The sequence below is a fragment of the Electrona antarctica genome (genome assembly GCF_951216825.1).
Source record: "Electrona antarctica genome assembly, chromosome: 13".
Taxonomy (NCBI): domain Eukaryota; kingdom Metazoa; phylum Chordata; class Actinopteri; order Myctophiformes; family Myctophidae; genus Electrona; species Electrona antarctica.
Window position 1 is genome coordinate 13,729,961 of NC_136794.1, and position 23,694 is coordinate 13,753,654.

The window sequence follows — 23,694 nt, forward strand, 5'->3', positions numbered from 1 at the left end:
CGGTTTCGAGCCGTGCTTGTCCTTTGTGGCTTTGGCTTAAGACTAGACAAGCCAGACTTGGCTGTATAAATCTGCCTAACCAAGGCAAATGATTCTCTCACATTCCCTGTGTTTCGCTCTTTTCCACACTGCCTGCAAACAGATTTGAGTAACCATCATGACCAGGCAGATGGTGGTGGTTTCATTAAAAATTGTTGCGTGGTACCATATTACTGTGCACCACAGTTTCAGGGCATTTGAAACATTTGACATCCAAAGGGTTGAAACCACTAATAAACCCCTTTTGCCAAGACTTTTTTAAGATATTTTTTTTTGGCTTTTTCTGCCTTTATTGATATGTTGAAAGTAGACTGACAGGAAATGGGGAGAAAGATGGGGGGAAAGACACGCGGCAAAGGCCGTCGGGATCGGGAGTCAAACCCGCGGCACGTCGCCAGGCTGTCTCAGCAGCCCAGGTGCCCAGACGGTTGAGCTAACCGCCGGGGCCCCCTTTTGCCAAGACTGATGCACAAACAGGATATACGGTTTAGAGTGATTCAATGGTTACAACACAAACTACTGGCACAATAATCACATGAACCTTATCGTCCGTATTATAGGCATGTCATAATTAAGCGATATTACACAAGAGGGTGTTCTTTATCGTCATTAATGCACGTTTCGATCTTGATAGATCTATCAAGATCGAAACGTTGTCGTTTCTTTACCAAAAGAATGGTGTGCGGGCCCTACTTCCTTCCATACTTGCCTTATTGGCTCTGCACCCACTGTCTAGGTGCGTGTAAATAGGGATGCTCTGAAGATGTAGTCACTACATCCACAAATGTCCAAAGAAACTAGCTAGCCTAGCCACCGAGTCTGCTGCGCTCTGGGAGAAAAACACAGCTGAAATCTTTGTTTTGAGTAGGTGTTCCTTTTGCGCTGGTTTAAGGAACGGCTAGAAGCAGATTGCTTCCTCGAAACAACCTGTTGTATAATAGGTGAACATTTGGAGAAAATAGGCAAGATATTTGCTGTAGAGGGAAAAAGGAGGGGACCAAGAATAGACCCCTAAGATTTTTTTAACTTAAGCTGTATGAAATACTTGCCATTAATATAGTGGTTGCAACTGTATTAATTGATTGCCCGAGTCCCGTGGTGGGAGTTCTGCTCTGGTTTTGGTCAATATTAAGTAGTTCTGGTCATTTTGTGGGGGGCACTGGGGCCACACAGTAAAAGTAAATTAATTCACAAAACTAACGTCATTTGTATTGTTGACCTATTTCTAAAATATTAGCGCAACTTTCGTTCAACTTTGACCTCTCTATCACATGGAACAATTTTTTGGGCGTAGTGATATGGACACAAAAAACATAGTTCCATGTGATAGAGGGGTCAGCAATGAACGAAAGTTCCACTAATATTTTAGAAATAGGTCAACAATACAAATGTAATGCGTGGCACCCTGTGCCCCCCACAAAACGACCGGAACTACTTAATATTTCACCAAAACCAGAGCAGAACTCCCACCACGGGACTCGGGAAATCAATGAATATAGTTGCAACCACTATATTAATGGCAAGTATTTCATACATATTTCATAAAAAAATCTGAACTATCCCTTTTAAGTGGTTAAAACAATTCAAAAGGCTTCTGCTATTTTAACCTCGGCCTCCACTGTTCTGCCATCACACATTGCCTGTGTCTTCCTCTTCTCTCACTCTCACATCCTCTCTCCTTTCTCCTCAGAACATCCGTTCCAAAGTGGAGCTGACCGTGTGGGACCACCCAGAGGACATCAGTCTGTCCTTCACGGCCACCTGCCAGGACGGACAGCCACTGCCGGGCCTCCGGAAGTGTTCTGACCTGAAGATAGGAGATACTGTGAGTCTCTCTCAGACGCCTTTTCACTGTAATATTCTGTCAAACTCCTCTGGGCATTCAGTTCAAATGTATGACCCATTACAATTTACAATTTACAATTTAGGCATTTAGCAGACGCTCTTAATCCAGAGCGACTTACATTAAGCAAAAACAAAAAGCATGGCATACATCACATGTATAAAAAGTAGTTATCATGAATCATGCGTAAACTAAGAACGTAACAGTGGAGTATCTATGTAAACTATACATACTATACTATATAATATATTATACATGTGTACTATAAAGTGCTATGACTACATAAAGTGCAATTCTAGAGCTGTCTACATAACAAGCTATAAGTCTGTTTAAAATACTATCTAAGTCTACATAATGTGCTATCTAAGGGGCTAGGCTAGGGCAAGTGCTACGGGCCATGGTGGAGTCTGAAGAGGTGGGTTTTCAGACTACGGCGGAAGATTGGGAGTGAGGCTGCAGTTCTGACTGCAATGGGAAGTGCATTCCATAGTTTTGGAGCCAGAAGGGAGAAGAGTTTGGGACGTGTGGAGCGTTGTCCCGGCGTTTTTAGTGAAGGTACCTCCAGCTTCCCTGCGTTGGCTGATCTGAGTGAGCGGGAGGGTTTGTAGGGTACGATCATACTTGTGAGATATGGGGGGGCCATGCCTTTGGTTGCTTTGAATGCCAGCATCAGAGTTTTGTATTCTGTGCGGGCAGCGACCGGGAGCCAATGGAGCGAGCGGAGAAGGGGGGAGACGTGTGAGAATTTTGGCTGGTTGAAGACCAAGCGTGCTGCGGCATTTTGGATCAGTTGGAGGGGCTTAAGTGCACATGCCGGTAGGCCAGTAAGGAGGGAGTTGCAATAGTCAAGTTTTGACAAGACTGTTGTCTGGATTAGGAGCTGGGCTGACTCCTGGGTGAGGAACGGTCTAATTCGTCGTATGTTGTAGAGTGTAAACCTACAGGATCTAGTAACAGCTGTGATGTGTGTTTTGAACGAGAGCTGACTGTCCAGGACAACACCAAGGTTCCTGGCTGTCGGGACAGACTTTACCAGGGCGTTGTCTACGGAGATAGTTAGCTCCCGCATAGGGCAGGACTTAGCTGGGAAGAACAGAAGCTCAGTCTTGTCTGGGTTCAGCTTGAGGTGGTTGGAAGACATCCACTGTGAGATGTCAGCCAGGCATGCAGTGATGCGCTCTTCTACCTGGGTGGCAAATCTTTCACGAACGTTCCTACTAGGCTGCGGAATATATGCCACCCTTTTCACATTGGCCTGTTATAGCGCCACCAACATGTGGATTTTTGCAAAACACATTTTTGGAACAAAATGCCTCAAATCATCCAATTGCCATCCAAGGTGTAAGAAGAAATTGCACCCTTTTCACATTGGCCTATTATAGCACCACCAGGAGGCCACAACCTGACCTGCCCTGGTGGAGACCTGTGCCCCGAGGGGCACTTTTTCTAGTCTAGGTTCAAACAACTGCCTTCTTGGTTATCTTTGCCACGTGCTGATATTCATTTTTGTTTTTTTTATGTTTTTTTGCGGCTTTCGCCTTTATTTTATATTTTTTATAGAGGGACAGACAGTAGGCGGACAGGAAATTGGGTGGGGGAGATGGGGTGGGAGAGACATGCAGTAAAGGCCGTCGGGATTGGGAGTCGAACCCGCGGCACCCTGCCAGACTCGGACTACCGGCCAAGGTGCCTGGACCGCTGAGCCACGGCCCAGGACAACACGTGCTGATATTCAATGCAGATAAAGCCTCTTTCCTATCTGAAGGAAGGAATGACCATTTTGTCCCCACCACACAGCTATATTGGCAGATGCTGCTCATTCCTAAAGGGAACATTCTCGCTGCGGTGCGTCTCGGCTGGAATCAATCAACAGTGAACACATCTAAGGGAGGCTGGCCAAGTTTCACTCATTGTCCCCCCAGAAGGATCTCTGGGATTTCATTGGTGCTGCCTCTGCTCTCTGCAGGTCCTGCTGCAGCCGCGGTCTCTGTCTGGGAATGTGATTGTGCATCATTGAATGGAGGATGGCGGAGGCAGTCGTTGGTTATTTTCAGGGAGAAGGTTGTAGAAGAGGCCAGGACCACAGGGGACCATAGGAAGGGGCCAGGAGAACAGTGGGAGTTGAACCCATAATGATTAACCGTGCTTCTCCGGGGCACTGGACCTGGGCATGAGTTATGCTTTTCATTCCTGCGGAGTAGCTATTTTGGAATTTGTGCTTTGGATGAATGGGATGTAGAGACTGAGGACATAAGGAGCAGTGGTATGCAAAGAAGGCCTTCAGTCAGAGTTTGTTTCGTGGAAGGGGAATGATAAATTGAATAGCAGAAGACCAGTGTCTTTTTCCACGGCTGTTACTCGGGCCCGTGTCCAACATGATGGGAGCATTCACCACGTTGGAACACCCTTTCCTCATTTTGTCTCACTGAAGTGACCGAACAAAACAAAGAAAGGTCGGATGTCGCTAAATCATTGCACATCTTAATCACGTTCGAATTTTGTACGGTCCAAATCCTTCTGCAGGCCCTTTTTTATATTCCACACGGGTCTCAATGGAGCTTTGTATTGAGTGCTCCCGTGCTTGTTTCGCAGCTTATGCATTTATTTGCTAGAATGTTATGTGAGGCTAGGGCGTGGGAGTAGGCAGTGGATGTTGCATACAAAATAAAGGGGTGAGAGACCATCTCCAGAGCTTTGGTGGCGGAGGGGCCCCTTCTTTTTTTCATCTAGGGAAGTGTGGTTGGGGGGGGGGGGGGGGATTCAAGGGTTATGGTGCAGGCTATTGCTTTGCCAAATCTTCCTGCTCCGTATGGAGGAAGTGGCCAAAAGCCCAGGTGTCAGTCACTGTGCCCCACCGAGCCTAACACTGCATCTCAATGACCTCGGACAAAAGTGGGCAGAAGGGGGTTTGCACAGCCTTGAAACACACAAAAGAGCCCAGCAAGGAAAAAGCGGGCCCAAGTGTATTCAGCATCCTTTTCACTGCGATACTCTCAGAGCCATAGGACCACTGAATAGAACCTTGCATGTGGATGTTGTTGGGTCTATGCTAACGCTCCACGTAATCTCTTCAGGGAAATTTTGTCGAAACAAACGAGAAGCTTTTGAATTAGATTGTAGCTTGTGGTTTTGTTTTCGTGTTCTCGTTTTACACATGAATGCCAGGCAGTCATGAGAATGCCATCATCAGAATTATTTCTCCACTGTTACAATGATAGCCATTTGGACAGCCTCCATCCTCAGGTCATGAGATTCTCATTTGATTTCGAGAGACATTTGGAAGACGCAAGTCTTAAAGGCACAGTGCCATGATTTTTGAGTTAAGGAGTTGACATTACTTCTCCACACCAGGAGGACTTAGAGCCTTTGTCTTGCTCCTCCCGCCAAACACTGCCTGCTGACAAGTGTCGCCCAGTGTAGGAATACGTGCAATGAAAATTATTACCCTTCCGGCTTACCTCCAAACGTAGGCCAATTTGTAAGTGGTGCAACCACTTCATTAAGGTGCTTTGTGTGTCTATGGCTGCCTGGGTCTGTCCCTGGCTGGCTGGCTGGGTCTGAGCATGAAAATAGCGTCACTGTCACTGTTGCACAGCCTAACAGACACACATATGAACTGTATATATGATGATTTCGGGTGTGACAGTACAGTACAGTGATAGTACAGTACAGTACAGTAGGGACCCCCTGGGGACCCCCACACGGTAACTCTGTCATTTCTCAACCGTTTCGGACGCGGGGCGGCTCACCGGAACTGGCCCGCCCCCCTGGGCGTGTTCCTGGGGGTCTGGATTTTCCGGGGACCCCCGGTGGACCCCCACACTGTAACTCTGTCATTTCTCAACCGTTTCGGACGTGGGGCGGCTCGCCGGAACCGGGCCGGCACCCTGGGCGCGTTCCTGTTGGTCTGGAAGTTCTGGGGACCCCCCGGGGATGCCCACACGGAGTTGCACCACTTACTTCACACAGGTGTGATTTTTTTCATATAGACGTTAACAAAGCCTCATGCACCGTGGTTGATTCGAACCCACAACCTCTGCGGTGGTGGGCATTGCACCACCCGAACGCCCACCAGACTGAACTTCTGACATATCAGGACCATGTTCCTCCCATCACATCATGCACTTAATATTGAATAGAGTCATAGCCAAAAATAATCGCGTCATGTGAATGCACCTCAAGAACCAGGAAATACGTGTATGGATTCGGAATGCCAACATTTCACTTCTATATTTCTATGTAGAAGTCACTTGTATGCTGGTATACATGCGTTTACTTTAAGCTTGTGATTTGTGTGTTTCTTCTGACTTCCAGCCTACTCCATTTCGCATGTCAACCTATCAGTGCCTGAATATCATCTCAATCACATTGCTTCCTGAGCCTGCCAGCTCAGTAACCAGGAATTTCCTCCATAGAGTTCAGCTGAGGTGTATCATCGACCCCCCCCCCCCCCCCCCCCCCTTGCTTCTCCTCCGTTCCTGACGTTTCCCCTCACATCCCTTCACCATTAGTTTTGGGCGCCCTCCGTTGCTCTACGGCGTGCCGCCTGATTGGGCGTAGTGGCTTGCTCGTGACTCACATGTCCCGTGAATCAAATTGTGTCCCTTGTTAGTTCATTAAGTTGCTCACGATGTAGTGGAGGAATGCGGAAGGGACAGGATGGGGCCTCTGGCTGCCTCAATCGCACGTTACGTAGTGTCTTCTTCCTCTGTCCTCCTGAAAGGGCTTGTGTTTGTCTATATATGTTGGTCAGAGGAAACTCCCAACACATATTTTGTGCTGTAATGCCTGAATACTCGCATAATAATGAGTGTGTTTTGGTAGAATTGGTACTTATTTTCAGTGTTGGGGAAGCTACTTTGAATGCAATGAGCTGCCAATTACTTCACACTGGAAGGTGTTTAATAACAGTATAGCATTAGCTAACTATCCCTCAGTAGAAACATACTTTGTTATACTACTTATAGTACATAGTTCAAACTACTTTTGTAATATGACAATATTTAGTTACAAGCCAGTAAAAATACTGTGAGTAAAATAAAATAAAAAGTGCACATTTTCATGTTCAATTAAACATATATTCCTGCCAGTCACACAAAATATCCCAATATCGATGGAAAAGAAGACAACTCTGGTTTTGTATGTCATGTCTTCAGACAGCTGCCTTCCAGAAACTAGAGGCTAGGAGATATAGCACCCAGCAGGACTACTCGGTTATCTAGGACTACTGTAGGTAACCTAAAAATAGCATGCAACAACTTAACTGAATATATGTGAGTAAAGCCTTTTTGACCGTTGCTGCCAACAAGGGTAGTCCTTTGGATGGAGTGTGCAGTGCACTAAGTGAGTGGCATTAAGACACTATGACAATTTGAATTGATTTGAATATCGTTGAAATTACTATTCAATACTGCTTATTGTCTCCACCAGGCCGAAGGCATGGGGAGAGTATGTTTTGCACTCCGTCCGTGCAATTTACATGAAATCTTTCACAGACTTTCCTACTAGGCTGAGGAATATATCCCACCCTTTTCACATTGGCCTGTTATAGTGCCACCAACATCTGGATTTTTGCAAAACACATTTTTTGGAACAAAATGCCTCAAATCAGCCAATTGCCATCCAAGGCGTAAGAAGAAATGGCACCCTTTTCACATTGGCCTATTATAGTGCCACCAGGAGGCCACAACCTGACCTGCCCTGGTGGAGACCTGTGCCCCCACTTTATCTAGTTTTGTCCATAAATTTACTGCATAATAATATTATGGTTGATTATTGAGCACAGTTTTCCTTTTGAAGTGCAGACTGGTATCAACTCTTCACGCTGCTTCTCTCCCAGCAAGAGCTTGTTGTAACCTCGACCATCCGCTTCCCTCTCCCCTGTGACTCAGCTGCACCGTCACTGAGAGGACAGCACAAGGGAATATGAGATCAGAAATCACAGTAGGCGAGTTTAGAAATCGTGAGCTCTTCCATTCACAGAATAACAAGTGGATGCTCTCTCCATGGAAGAGAACAGATCTATGAACTCATTTGTTGTTGCCAACATCAACAGGTCTGACAGTGGCTATGAGGGCCCGGTGTTTGGTTTGGGTCTGAGTCTAAAGCAAGAGGTTCTACGGCTCTCTGGGATCTAGAACTGTTGGAAGCTTCAAAGCACAGCGTGTCACCTCTCCTCTCCACCAGCCCCTTGGACTTCTTACTTTGTCCCCTTGGTCTCTGCAATATCTGCTGTAATACTAATGATATGTATATTGTTTTTATAGATATATTTTATATTTTTCTGTATTCTGCGGGGAAGTCCATAAAGCTTAAATGCTTTAGTTGCAGATAAAGTTTTATATCTTGTGTTCTTTTTTTTGGCCTTTGGCACTTTGGAATAAGGTTTTATAGGATGTGTCAGAGTGAAGCTGACACGTGTGAATTAGTTCAGATTTATAGCCGCATCGTTTTTATCAGTAGGGAGGGCATACCCAAGAGCCAAGAAAAACACCCGCGCCATAGTTGGGACAGACAGTTTTGAGGAGGACTGTGGTGGTATCTTAGTGAAGAGCAGGGACGAAAACACTTGTTTATGTCGGGACAGGCTAGAAACCACAGGGGTTGGGTTTCTCCTCGCCTTTCCTTCCTCGGAGCAATCAAATGGGTGTAGGGCCTGTGTCGTCTTCCTCTATTGGCTGTGATTCATCTACAAAGTCGGGAGTCGCATCATCTGTGCGTGTGCGCTGTGAGCTTTCCTTTTCAACGAGTCACGGCTACACATGTAAACACAAACACAGGGTCGCACACAGTTCACAACACATCTGTAGTCGAGCTGCCAAGGGCTTTATAGAAGTGGTGTAAGGTTCCAAGTAAATGTAAATGCTGAGTCAAGTTATTGCAACTTTACTTTTCTGTTTCTGAGGCTGTACAGATACTGCAGTTGTCTAAACTTGCCTTGCCTTATTATTTCAAAACAGATCTTTGCCTGACTTTTTGTTCTCACCATATAAATATCATCATCGTCATCATCCCTAGAGTTGCCACGATACCATTTCTTTTTCAGACCGAGTAAGAGTACAAGTACTTCATTTTTAGTATTCGCAGATACTGAGTACCGATACGAGTACTTTATTTTTGTTGAACCACCTATTTAACCCTTTTTTTCCTCATAGATGCAGATGGATCTCCGATCTACACTTGTCAGTTGTCATTTATGCTTGTAGATCGGCTGTTTTTGGCCATTTGCTGCAGTGTTGGGTCAGACTCCCGTTGCATTCGTTCAGCCTAGTGTCAATTGGATGTTTTTTGGATGACTCGGGTCAAATCGGGGCCAGTTCTGAGTACCGAGTACGAGTACTTGAGGGTGATATCGGCCCGAGTATCCGATACCAGTATCGGAACAACTCTAATCATCCCCTTTCACTTATAATTCACTCGGTGTCATACAGTACCATTTCTGGTCAGACTATCAGAAACATGAGTAGGCCATTTGTTGACTGTCACACCGTTGGCTCGCTTTCCCCCCAGGTATCCTTCAACGTGAAAGTGGAGGCCAGGAGCTGCCCTCCGCCTGGCACCGACCAGAGCTTCACCATCAAGCCAGTCGGCTTCAAAGACCGCCTGGAGTTGACTGTGGATTACCAATGTGACTGTGGTTGCAGCCGTACAGCGCAGGCCAACAGCAGCATTTGCAGCTCCATGGGTAACTGGGCTCAAACCAAAGTGAATGCATGGCATCAAGTAGGCCTGCTGTCCTTGTGTATTCTAATCTAATCTACCAAACCTCCACCTACACAGGTACCTACAACTGTGGAACATGTCGCTGTGAGCCGGGATACCTGGGGGCCCGCTGTGAGTGCCAGGACGGTGAGGCGGGCAGCCGCCACCTGAGCGCCTGCCGTGAGGCAGAGGGCAAGCAGGTCTGCAGTGGCCGAGGGGAGTGCAGCTGCAACCAATGCCTGTGCTACGAGTCAGAGTTCGGCAAGATCTACGGTAGCTTCTGCGAGTGCGATGACTTCTCCTGTGCCCGACACAAGGGCATCCTTTGCTCAGGTAAGGAGAACAACACTAGACCTTCTTGAGTTAATTTAACTCTTGAGATTATACAATTGGGACCTATTTGTACACTCTTTGCACAATCCTCTGCATTTTTGTATCCATTTGTAACTGTAGTAACACACAAGGAGCACTTGTCTTGTTTTGATTTATTTCCACACTAAATGGTACCGTGCAAGAGGTATTCTTGGTCCACATCTAGGCTTTTAGCACAATGAAGGTTTTATTTAATAAATGCTTGTATTGGTTCACCAAATCACTCTGATCAGTCGAGGGAATGAAGGTTAAAATGCACCTTTCAAATGCTATAATAAATTGGCTGCAAATCTTTCAGTGCCACTTATGTTTTGGTTTGAAACAAGATGTTTGTCATGTTTACATATAGACGGCCATACCTGCCTTAGGTGTGTCTTTGTTTTTCAGGCACTCCCATGAGTAATTTTTGTCTTCTGAGTAAGCTGAAATGCTCACCTGCTTGACTTTTGGCCAAGTTCCTATGAAGAGGCTTAGAAAAGCAGCTGGAGTGGGCTGTTTCTAAAGCTACGGCTTGCATTTTATTGTCTTCTGCTTTGGTAATATGGTGGTCGTCTAGGACCTGAGAGTTGCAATCATCTTTGTGCAGGAAACTTGGACTTAGCTCAGGATGTTATTTTGCACAGAGATGCTTTGTGAAAGTCAACATCCAGCACCACTAGAACCAGAGACTCTGGTGGGAGTAACTTCCCAAACTGCTATTATTCCCCTTTATCTTTATTAATTATGATCTCCATGTTTTCACACCGAGTCAAGTTTTGCATGCTTTATTAATGAAAAATGCATGTCTACCACATTTCTCCCATCTCGATGTCCCTGATTCTGTCTGCTGCTCCGCATAGCTCTGGGACTTGATGCGAGCAGGCAGGTTGGCTCTGCGTATCTGCTCAGCCATACTAAACAGTTGGGTTTCCACTTCCCAGAACATTGGGTTCCCGGCCTCTGTGAGTTCTGGGGTGAGATCTACCAGCTGGATGGAGGCCCACTGGCTCATCCCCAAGCCAATGGCTGTTCCTCTGAACCCACAGAGAGCGCTTTGTCAGAGTGGGGCCAGCTTTGGTCCTCTCTCCCTTTAGCACAATGCATGGCTCTATTTATCTATACCCAGTAGAAATACCCAGCCGCCATTCGTTTAGTCAGCAGCAACATTGGAAATGCCAGATGAAACGATTTTTGTCTGCTGATCATACATAATCAGTCATTAAAAGTTAACACTCCAGTACTCTCTGAAGGCACCTCTTACCTCAGCATGGCTGGCTCAACATGGAGCTATAATGAGTTCCTAATGATTCCAAAGGGAAACGCCTCCCTCCTCTGACTGTACTCCTCTCAATTCCCTGAATCAGTTAGTTAATTGTCACAAAGTGTCTCGTATAAACGGTGTTGTAAAATCAATCCAGTGTTTGCGTGACTCAAAAGAACAAAAGAACAAAACCCACGTGTTTTAATGGGAAGGCCTGCTCAGTGCTCTGTGTCCCTGTGCCCTGTTAAAATGTCTTGTAAATGGAATTGTGCACCACCTGGATTGGTCACGCTCCGCTGAGAGCAGCTCACTTGCAGTGTGTCTGGGAAAAGAGCTGGAGGTGGTTGGGCGTTCAGTCTGATAAATGGCTTAAAGGCACAGCATCTCTGTGGTTCTCTTTTCTCCCGGTGGATTGCAGGTCACCCCTACTGCCCTACAAAGCCAAAGTGCAGTATACGAACAATTAAAAAGTAAAAAAGTGTTTCAACTGGTCAGCCAAATGAGATATCGGTATATAATCGATATTACATTATTGTAATTGTATGTTCTTGAGGTAATTGTTTATCCCACAAAATCACAAAGGTTAATTTGACTGTTGAGATACACAAATAAGTCGGTGTGTCCACAAATGTAGTTACTGCACTTTGGCTTTGAAGGGCAGCATAGATTGTCCCTAGAAAACCTGAAAGGAGCTGTAGTTTCTTTTTCTGTGTGTCATGTTAACTTTGGCAGAAAGGCAAGCTAACATCCCTTCTATCTGAAACTGATATTGCGTCTCACACTGATACATGGATAGGTGGGTTGCCAGTTGTGATGAAAATGTCCAGGATTTTGGAGAGATTGAGGCTAGTAGAAAATGTACCCATGGATACATGGATGTTTCCTGAATGGTCTTATGTGTTGTTGGGATATAAGCGTTGAACAATGTGATTTTGTACAACTGCTGTGGCAGTTCTTCCTCAGAAGGGCCTTCGATTGACTTCTGTAGCTCAGCCTGTCTGATTAGATTTCTGTGTCAGTGGGGCCGTGGGCCAAAAGTCAGGCACAGACTGCTGCAAGGTGATTGGATCCTGGTTTACAAACAAAAGACATCTGGTTACACAGGAGCATGCCTGGACTCTTCCTAAAGCTACTTCAGGGTGGTTCAATTTGTCCTACACAAACATGAAATGCCATTGACAATGAATGGACAATTTTAGTGTTCGTGTAAACACACACATTGCGTAACGCAAACATTGAAGACGAAGGTGAGGACGCAAATTCTGATTGGCCGGAATGAGATGATGTATGATGATGTACGATGATAAGATTTCCCCTCACTTCACACAGGTGTGATTTGTAAAACACAGATATAATACTTGTGCCTAACAACACTTTAGTTTGTCCCCTCTGAAATGTCTGTGAAATGTTTCATCCTTATGTTGTGTTTAGTCACATAGCATATGGCCATTTAGGTCATAAGATAATGACTTTCATTGAGCCATATTGAGTCGGTTATTTTGTTCTATATACAGTCCTATATTATTGGTTTGTGTTTACTTTATTGTGGTGTTATGTTTGTGGAAGAGTCCTTTTCCTTCTATCTCCCAGGCTAGACTCTTTTGATGCCTTTAGCAGCTGTGCAAGCTCTACCCATGCAGGCCTGGTCAGGGTTGAATGTGAGGACACACAACAGAGGAAGCAGGCCACACTCCACACCCAGTTGTGGCTCACATCTGACGGCCTGGCTGGCTGGCTGTTGGGCTGAGCTGTAAAGGCATTGTGGTGACATGAGGTAGTGGCCAGCCAAAACCTCAGTAACACCCTGCAGCCTTCAGAGTGTCTTTATAGACGCCACCAATACAATACTGTCTGAAACTTAACTGCAAACTCTTATCAGATGGAACCTAGTTTGCAGAAACCTGAGGGCAAGAATAGGCTGCAGTAATTCATATTTATGTCATTGACATGTGTTTTGTTACACTCTCAAATACCGACATACCAGTATTTAAAGTTATTATGGCCACTGGGCAGGAGTTGTGACAAACTCAACATTTATATTAGTCCTCATCCATCCTTGTCAACTTTGTTTTTGTGATGGTCAATCTTGACAAGCTATCTTTGTGCCAGCTTAGGTAAACTCACCATTCTTATCATTCACAACGGTGCTCAGCCATTATGTATGCTAGTCGATGAATGTAGGAGATAGCTGTGTTTGTTTTTTTACTCTGTATTCTTTAGTAAGTTGTCATTGAGATGGAGAACTGTATGCAGTTTCCGCTGTGTTGCACAGTTGCTTGCTGACTGTGTTATGTTAGTCATTATCTGTCCATCAGAAGAGGATTGTAGTTCCCAAACGTTTAAGTCTGTGCACCCCCTTCTACGTCCCCAATGCCAGACACCTTAAAAAATACTTTAAATTAAATTGCAACTCCTCTTTCATGATTGTCTCACTGCCGGACAGTTTCCCTGATTTTAACCAGTTCTGCATAATTGTATCAATGACGAGCTACACTCCAGGTAGTTAGGCTGCTGGCCGTAAGTCAAGTCATTTTGGTACATTTACATTTAAAACATATAAGTTTACAAAGTATTTTCTTATATTTATTTATTTTATATACGGTAATAAAAAACTAAAATAAATAAATATTGTATTAGTTTTGCATTTTCTTTTCATAATTATAACACCAGCTACCCCAACTATTAATGTCACACAACTTGGACACCACAGTTTGAGAATCCCTATTATATGCACTATACGCAGTGCAGGCTGACTGTAGTAAAGACATCTAGGAAGTTGGGAACACAACCAAATGGTGGAGGAAGATGATGTGAGGAATCTGAGGATGCAAGATAAACGTCCATTCTTGTGCCTTTGGCATGGAGGATCTCTCTGGATTGTCCTTTGTGAGCCCTGCATTTACTGTCATCTACTTACTGGCCGGTCCCTCAGAACCATGAATCAGTCTCTAAAGTTAGACGCAGTCTTGACAGGTTGGAGATGCAGTGTCAGTGTCCTCTTAATAGGTCTGAGGGGGAGGGAACTTGGGAAGGTATGAGAGGAGGCTGGATGTGTAGTAGGGGTGGGGGAGTGCTGGGTCAGCTGACCTGTACCGGTCTCTAGTCTATACCATGGTAATCTTATCCCCAGTATCTCCATGGCCATCCCTTCAAGTCTTTCTGTCAGCGTTCGTATCTCAGTCTGTCTGTGGGAAGCGCGCGTGCGTGCGCGTGCGCTTCCAATACTTTATTAGACGTGTCACGTGTGTATATATTAGAATATAATCCAGTCAAGACATGCAGGGATAAGTCGCGTGCTCCATTTGCCTGTAGAGTTTTACAAGGCCTCAGTAAATCTTGACTTTGTAGTCCTCCTGCCCCCCCTGACATCCCCACAGCGAGCTTTGCAGCTGGTTTTAAATAATGATCTAAGTGCTCAACAGTCTCCAATTGCCAGAAATAGCATGGCCTTATTTTTCAGACTGGCACATTTACCCGCAAACCCTCTTTTAACCCATAAATAAATGTGCTGTCTCAAAGATTGTGTGTGTGTGTGGGTGTGTTTTTGTGTGTGACGTGTGTTCATTTGGAGGATAAATGGGAACATATGTGTTTATTCATGTTTAGGCCTAGCGTGACTGTGCTTCATGCTGTGCTTCATGCAAGTAGGAGCTGTCGTCAGGGTAGCAGTGTCTTTGTCATCATTATCGTTTTTGTTTTGACCTTGACTGCAATAATATGGATAATTTACTCCTTGATTCTGCGTTCTGTCAGCGTACATCTGAAAATCAAGTTTCACAGCAGTCTACTCTCGATTGCAGGCGGATTAGTAAGGATGTTCCAAGTTGTTGGTCTAGCCAGAGCACGGACATGTTGAAACACAAAGTAATACTCGTATTGTCAAACATTCGACAAAGTATGTCTAGCTCCTGCTTCTTCCGTGACTCTGTCTAGAAGAGCTTGGTTGTAGTCCTATGTGAGCTACTAAACTAAAGACTAAAGACTAATTTCCAGGGAAAGGACACCAATTTCATAATGTATTTGACCACAGCCCCACATTTGAAAATAATTTGTGCTAGCGACCCCCATAAGAGAACATTCAAGATTTGTGTTCTAAATGTGCAAAGCATTTTGTACTTTCAGAACCATTGACCTAAATGACTGTCCCACACTAGTGGAAGTAAGCCTGGTCGTAATTTAGCTGCCAGTTTGAATCCAATGTTCTGATGGAGGATGAAGTTCATCAAGTGCCTTGGTTTCAGTGGCCGTGGTGAACATCTGTGTTTTATTTGTTGTTAGTAGCAAATGCAGCAATAATTAAATATATTTCATTATATTAAATTGTTAGATTTATTGTTGCCCTATAGTTGTTAGACTTCCCTGAGGTTGCATAATAGGCTGCCAAGCTGTGTATCAACCACACTTGTCTCTGTGAGTGGAGATGATGTGTATAATTGATTGATTGACTGGTTACTCACTGCTAATACATTACACTAGTTGAAGCATTAACATGTACAGTACTGTATAAGCAGTTGCATACAGTGTATTGCACATATGGGGCTCCATTTTCGTCACCACTAAACCCCTTATCCCTAAACTTCTTTGCCTTTTTTTTTTTTACTATTTTGCGAAATATTTTTGAATAGTTAAAATGGCCAGTCTACAAGCTCACAACATGTCAATGTAGATTGGCTAGTTGAACTATTCAAAAATGTTTTTCAAAATAGTAAAAAAAGGCAAAGAAGTTTAGGGATAAGGGGTTTAGCGGTGATGAAAATGGAGCCCATATTGTGGAGAGATTTAGTTCTACCTTGGACTTAAACAGGGACTTAAAACACATACTTAAACTCTGGTCATAAACAAAGCGTATTTGGCCTTTATTAAACACATACATTAAAGATCATCAGCTCATGCCTTCTGGCCAAGTATAGCAGCAGGCATAGAGCAATGCAGGTGAGACTATAGAAATGAATTTGCACATACTGTACAGTATATTTCACTATCTATATTTATCTGTATTTTGCTAAATGTAAAATCTGGATCAATAAACGATTTTACTGTATATGTTTTAGACGGGCAGTTAGAAACATTTAAAACATGTGCCACTCATTTCCTCTTGTGCATAGATAAAGTTAATCAACGATTAAATAGGCCCCGTCGGTCTTTAGATACATTAAATAAATGTTAAAGCTCATTCAGGCCAACCTTTTCTGTCCATGCCATCTCAAATCAACAAATGACCAGAAAGGATCAAGCCCTGCCACAATAAGCAGGCTATTGTAAGCAGTATTTCACAAATAAATGCTTGCAACTGTCAGCAGAGGATGAAATGCAGATTAGTCGAAGTGGGATTCAGCTTTCAAACTAAACTTTTCAACCCTTTGACTTTGACTGTTAAGCCTTGATGCCTGTTATTGTTTTCATAATGCAACTCCCCAGATACCCTGCTAAGATCTACCAACTCTTTCAGATGGTTACACATGCATGGAACGATTAGGCATTGTGGTGTGGTTTATTTGAAGTCCCACCTGTGATGTAGTAGCAGCTACTGTACGTGAGCGCCACCTGTTCAACTACTGTAGTGATCAGTCCCTCCCTTGGCTCTGAGATAAAGCAAACACTGCATGTCATCTCCACTCTACACTCCTCCACTCCATCCTCCCCCCCTTTCCACTTTTTTGGACTTGACTGAACCTGACCGTCGCAGACAAAGGCCCCACCGAGCTCTCTCTGAATGGTATCATTTTCTCAGTTCTTTCCCACATTAAATGCAACACACATGATTCCCCACCCCTCCTCAAGCCCTATCGTTCGGGCAATAAGGCACCTTGGAGCCTTGCAGGTGTTACGTTGCACTGAAATTGTAGTGTGCTGAATCTCTTTCACACTCCCTTTCTCTTTCCCTCCCACACTGATTCCTGCTCTTGCTTTCATTGTACCATCTGGGTACACTTGATGTGGGTGCCACTTCAGGACATTTGTGTGTTTGCGTGAGTTACAAATGAGCTGGCAATGTGAGAGTTTGTACTGAAACAGGACAAAGAATTGGGAGTAAAGGGAACCTGGCCCATGGACGGTTGTGTGAAAGAAAGGATTAACGTACCACATTACAGCTGCAGGGCACCTCCTTACACTTCAAACACATCGGGGCACAGAGACATTCTGCCTCCATAATATCACGCAAATCTGAGGTTACTGGCCCCAAGGCAGGACTCGCGTATACAGTTATAATTTCTGCTTTGACTTGGCATACTCTTTTATGTGGGATATAGATATACTGTACATATGGCAGCAATAGTTGTATTTATGCCTTTGTGGTTGCTTGTGCATCAGCCATTAGGTCACAGTGGTTGGGCAGGTCTCCCACAGTTTGGGATGAGCCATAACCAGGCAGGCTACTTGGGGTGATGCATTGGTGCTGCTCATAGAGGATTGTTTTGTGTAAACATGCAGTGTTTTCCCATATTTTGAAGTTCTAGCAGCGGTGGTAAATTTGTATTGCGCTCACCTTTATTTTTTTATTTTTTATTCATAATAAGAAATCTGGGGCAGTATTATGCGTGTCTTAAGTACCAGGTCTTATTACTTAACTTAAGACCTGGAGGCGTGATCTTGCCATTTGGCTATTCTGAGTGGCCAAACAGCATTGACCACGCCTCCAGGTCTTAAGTTAAGTAATAAGACCTGGTACTTAAGACACGTATAATACTGCCCCCTGGTGTCTTTGAGGTTGACAGGTTCACAGTGGCCTTTTGGACAGCCTCCAGCCAGAGAACTTTACTCATGGGCTATACAGGGCTATCTATCTTTGTATGCTAGATCATTATTAAGAAAGATGATCTTCCATGTTTATGTCACAGATGTTTCTTGCACATACCAAACAAATTAATATGTTTCATGTAACGTTAACCACTTAAACCCCATATGTTGTTGAGCGGAATCCTTCAGGAGGACTCTAGGGAGTTTTCTGTTTTCACTTTACATTAAATATAATAAATAATGTATATTACGTTTTCCCAGAATGCGGATGCTGGAGTTTAAGTGGTTTAGCTTAATTTATACTAATTGCACAATGGTGTTTTCTTGACAAAAAGAACAAATCTACAAGGTATCAACTTGTTACATTGTGACGTGAAGATAGCTTGAAGATCTGTTTTTTGGGGATGCAGTCTATTGAGTGAAGTTGCAGGACTTTTTTTTTGGGTCTCGTGTTAGGCAAATGATAATTCTGATTGAGCGTTTTGCATTTGCTTCAATGTTGACTTGTCTTCTACCAGGTGTTTGTTGTAACTTGTTTTAATATGCTGAGATGATCAAGCCGCAAGCGTGAAGTTAATTGACCTGAATATGAATTTTTAAGCGATACGCCGTTTTATATGGCCAATAGACAGACCCTGAGGGACAGTGAGTATGGCCTACCCTACAGCACTCCCATGGACTTCTGTTGTAAATGGAGATTAACACAATATTCAAACATTTATTTCCAAAACCAACAAGAGGAATGCTTAAGTAATGTGATCACAGCGCATTGAGATCAAAGAGTGTTGTAACTAATACAGAGCCGTCTTCCATCATTTAAAATAATATAACGTACATAAAATGTAATGTACATAGAAATTCAGCTTTTTGCAGCTTTTTTTTAGCAGGTGCATATCGGAGAAACACTGACATCTGGGACATCTGAGTGCCAAATTAAAATTCGACCCCACAATGCGTGTATCTGTGCCTGAGAAAAGTGGGCAGCTTATGGCATCAGGTGAGAAGGACTGGTGTTTGGTTTTCATTTTGTGCGCTCTGCATCTGTTTGAAGAACTTACTGGGAAGTCAGGCCAGCTTATGGACAGTGCAAAGTTCTGGGTGGTTCTAAAGCATTAGTACTCCTCTTCTAGAGGTTGCTGCTCCTGCGTTTGGTTCTTTTCACCATATAACAGCAACCAATAATTGTTTTAACGTTTAGATAATGTTGAACAGCTGTGTAAATCTTTGTTTGCTTACTCTTGGAAGCATGGTGTGCGGACCCCAGGGTGCACTGCTGTTGTTGTTGAAGAAATAAATATTTGGCTATGTGAACTAGCTTCTGGCTCTTTCTTTGTGTGGAATGGGTACTAGAGACAGAGCCACCTACAGTATCTAATTTATGTTCTTGGATTGTACTGGCATAGAGAGGGACAGAGAGGTACCCAGGACTAATAACCTGTTTGCCAGCACACCTTGTCATGGTGTTTCACCACATCCACGACTAACGCATACGCTATAATCTCCATAAATGAGCCAGGCAGCTTTGTCAGCTTGCTAGCTAGTGTTCTGCATGCATTGAAATGTGTCAGTCCTGCATGTCTGATCATGATCTTCAAGGTAGACCAATAGAGATCAACTTGGCACTGATGTGTTGAGGCCTCAGAGGAACTTGTTCAAATAATGCGTGGTTGAAAGAATAAAGTTTCTGTTATATATATATATATATATATATATATATATATATATATATATATATATATATATATGTGTGCGATGCAGTGTGAGCTTGTAGATCTGCTGTTGTCGGTGCACGTGCAAAAGTGTAAATCACAGGCTTAAGAACAGGTCACCACCATAGATCCACTCCCACGGTTCCACCATGTCTAACTCGCACACAAAAACATCGCAACCATCACTGTCCACACACACACACACACACACACACACACACACACACACACACACACACACACACACACACACACACACACACCCACACCCACACACACACACAGTGATGTAAATAGGTTTTCAATGTAATGAGTCCCAGGATGCAGGGATGGTCTTTTAGATGAGTCCCAGGGACATTTTATGAGTCCCACTTCAACGACGTCATATTTTGCCATTATTACAAATTGCAGCATTTAACTCCCATTTCATTTTATATGGTTATAATGTGGTTATATTCATGTAGAAAACAGAAGAAGAAATGATTATTCTAACTAAAGCTAGCAAAATAAACTATAATAAAAAACAGTACAGTAGTACAGTAGTGCATCCCTTAACTATAAACTGCGTTTTGGGATGCAAAATGCACCCTATTTTAATCTCTGCACACACACACACACACACACACACACACACACACACACACACACACACACACACACACACACACACACACACACACACACACACACACACACACACTCACTCACTCACTCACTCACTCACTCACTCACTCACTCACTCACTCACTCACTCACTCACTCACTCACACACACACACACACACACTCCCTAAAAGTCTCATTCAGATGCCTCAGTGTGTCAACATGCAGACTCAGCTACTTTTAAGTGCATCATCAACGTCAGTGCCAAATAGTAGGTTGCTTTCGGTATGTACTGGCCCTAACGTCGGGTCACAGAGGTAATCACTGGAGCTCAGAGGTGTATTTGACCCTTGGCTCATTATTTTATATAGTCTTTTACCCTACACTTTACTACAAGTTGCATACAGAAGGAGGGTGTTCAGACATCAAGTGATTGAAGAGAATGCCGAAGTAAACATTATTCTCCTGGTCAGTAATAACTATTGTCTGTCAGTCATACGATGTGAGCCGTGCAAAATCACATGTCTGTCAGGGCCACCAATGTCCATAATTACACAAAATCTGACCTTGCACTATGTTCTTTTAGTTTTAATAAGATCTCCTGGCTGCTTATTTCGAAGGTCAGCAGTGGCCTGCTATCAGTGAAATAATATTATTTTGCTGGCTCGCAAAGAGAACCCATCCTTACCATTGTGGTTGTGGCTATTTTGAGCTTTTGCCCCACTGTCCTACAATTCTTATAGCCTACATATTGACTATGTATTTAACAGTTTAACTTGGTCTACAAGAGAGAGCTTGTTGTGCCTGCATATTTACACGCACGCACGCACACACACACCAGTGTTGTTTTTGGCAGCAATTTTTTTAGTGTTAGTCATAGTCTCTTGAATAGTTTTCATTTTGTTTCAGTCACATTTTAGTCACCTGGAATGTTTTAGTGTTAGTCTAGTCTTAGTCGACTAAATGTCATAAGATTTTAGTCGAACAAAATGTATTTTGGCAGGCCTTGATGCCGTCGTAATAACTGTTGTATTATATAGAAATTTCACGAAATACCTTTCGTTTATGGGTAGGTTTCCTTCAAAACCTAGCTGCAGAACATTATTTTATGTACTCCCAGGACAGAAAATTCTAGAATTTTCGCTGTCCTGGGCTCTAAGGGTGACGTAGGAAGCCACGCCTATCCCGTATAGATACCTGCGTGGCTACGTCAGCCCTCATTCAACTTTTCTTCTGCTAAGCTGCGAGAACGAACTTTAACATTCCAGTGTGTGCAGGGTAATATATCTCGCAAACTCGGCCGAGAGATTAATTCTTTAGGACCGTGAGATCTCTGGCACACTCTCGAAGCAAACAGAAGGATACTTCTCGAGAAAAAAAAGCCGAACTTCGACACAAGTGAGTTCTAGGCAACTTGTTGCTACGCTAGCTTGTCGAAAAAACAGCTCGCGCCTCTTTTTCTCTCTCGCTAAAGCTAGCGTTTGTTAGCTTAAAGCTATCCATAGTTAGCTTAGCGCTACTAGGCAGATACGCCTGTGGTCTACTATTACACGCCACGAGGAAGATAAACCTGTGGCTGTTAAGCACTCGGACTCCTCTCTCTACAAGCAACCATGTCGCTGACGAGGGAGACCCAGCCCGGGGAAAGACGCCATCGAGGACAGCCGGTGCCCGCCGACTGTCAAGAAGGCCCCAAACAAAAGACGTGCTCCACCTGGGGATGCGGGAACACGATGTCGGGCAAAGACGGGCATGACGAGTGCATGTATTGTCTCGGCCTCACCCACACCCGTGAGTCCATGGAGGAAATCGGTCCCGTTTGCCTCCATTGTGAGAAAATGGACGACGACGTCCTAAACAACAGGCTCGGACGTGTCCAAAGGTATTATGACAACTTTGCCGCCCACGGACTCCGAGAGAGGAGCCCCACTCCTCCCCCGCGACGAGCTCGCATACAAGTCCCGCCAAAGGGGCTTTGGCCCCGCGTCACCGGAGAGGGACAACGAGCTACCCCGAGACAGAGGCTCGACTACTCGGGCAACAGAGCCCCAACCGGAGCCTCTTCTTCAAGAGCAGCACCTGCCGGCGCTAGCCGAGACAGGTACGCTACTTCAGCCTCTGCAACCAGGGCTCACGAGGCCACTGATTACGAGGCTCATGGCGCGAGGCCAAGGGATACCTTCGCACCGCGCCGCTCTTCCCCAGCTCCACGTGCTCGACAACACGTCGTGCAGGCCACCATTGAGTGCCCGCCCAGACATACAGCTAGACGCAGACAGCCTGCCGTTGCACCCAGCTATATGGTGGACCGCCTGGACCCTTCCCCAGACCGCGCAATGTCTCCCGGTGGGGAGCATTGGACTACCAGGGAGGAAGGGGAGCTTCGTGATGACGAGCTCCCTTCCTTCCAGGAGCAACTCCAGGACTACCACGTCCTGGACGAGGCCTACGCGGACGAGCGAGATGGCCATGATGACCTCTCCCCCGGGGACTACGTCAGCACCACTCGTCGCCCCTTCGACGACCTGGATGCCATGGACATACAGGAGCACCAGCAAGCCAGGGCTCCTGTCCCCCCGCCTCCTGTACCCCCCATGGATGACTCCAATATTTACGAGATATACAGGAAGGCTAGTGCACGTTGTAACCACACATGGCCTAAGTCAACTGTCAAGGTACTACCATGGGAAGGCAGGACTGATGAGTCCGCCCCCCCCCCTGCACCTAGAAGACAGAAGCTCCCTATGGCACAGGGCTTCGAGGAGGCCATGATGCACGCCTGGGACGAACCCCTCCTGAAGGTGGATTTTCCCAAGGCCAGCGCCAAGGGGCCCAACGACATACCAGATAAACAAACCCTCGCCATAGACTTCATGCCAGCTATGGACAAGGCTATAGCGGCCTACCTGGCCAACCCTGCAGCTCCTAGAGTGGATCACCACGTAAAGGAACCGCAGCTCCTGTCCAGCAGCGTGAGGGAAGCCTCAAAACTGAACAAGTGGCAGTATGCACACATGTCATTCGTGGCGAAGGCCCTCAATGCAGGAGCACTTCTCCAGGGTTCCATGAAGAGCCTCCTCATTGAGATGGGACAGAAGTCCATTAAAGTCCAGCTAGCGGAACTGCCAGAAGACCTGGCCGAGTTACGCCGCCTGAATCACGAGATGGCCACCCTCCAGAGGGACTCCACTCTCCACAACGCCAAGGCAATGGCATGTTCCATCCTCCAGGAGAGATGGCGTTGGGTCGATCAGACCAGCGCCATCTCCCTGGAGACAAAGAAAGAGTTTGTGGCTGGAAATATCCACCCAGACAGTATGTTTAAGGACGCTCTGGCCAAGATGTCAGAGACCATCCAACAGCTCGAGTCCTCCACCAAGACGATGAAGGCGCTCGAACCGCTGGCCAACCAGGCCGCCCCGGTAGGCCGCCCCAAGGCTAAGAAGGCAC

At 45.0% G+C, this 23,694-nt stretch overlaps 1 protein-coding gene across 1 annotated transcript in view; it reads left to right on the forward strand.

The window, feature by feature from the left end:
* itgb5 (integrin, beta 5) overlaps positions 1-23,694 on the forward strand; it is a 58,461-nt gene that overhangs the window by 9,625 nt on the left and 25,142 nt on the right. Inside the window, exons 9-11 of the mRNA XM_079519058.1 lie at positions 1,730-1,864; positions 9,392-9,566; positions 9,662-9,916. Coding sequence (XP_079375184.1) covers positions 1,730-1,864; positions 9,392-9,566; positions 9,662-9,916 — 565 coding nt within the window. The remainder of the gene's footprint in view (positions 1-1,729; positions 1,865-9,391; positions 9,567-9,661; positions 9,917-23,694) is intronic.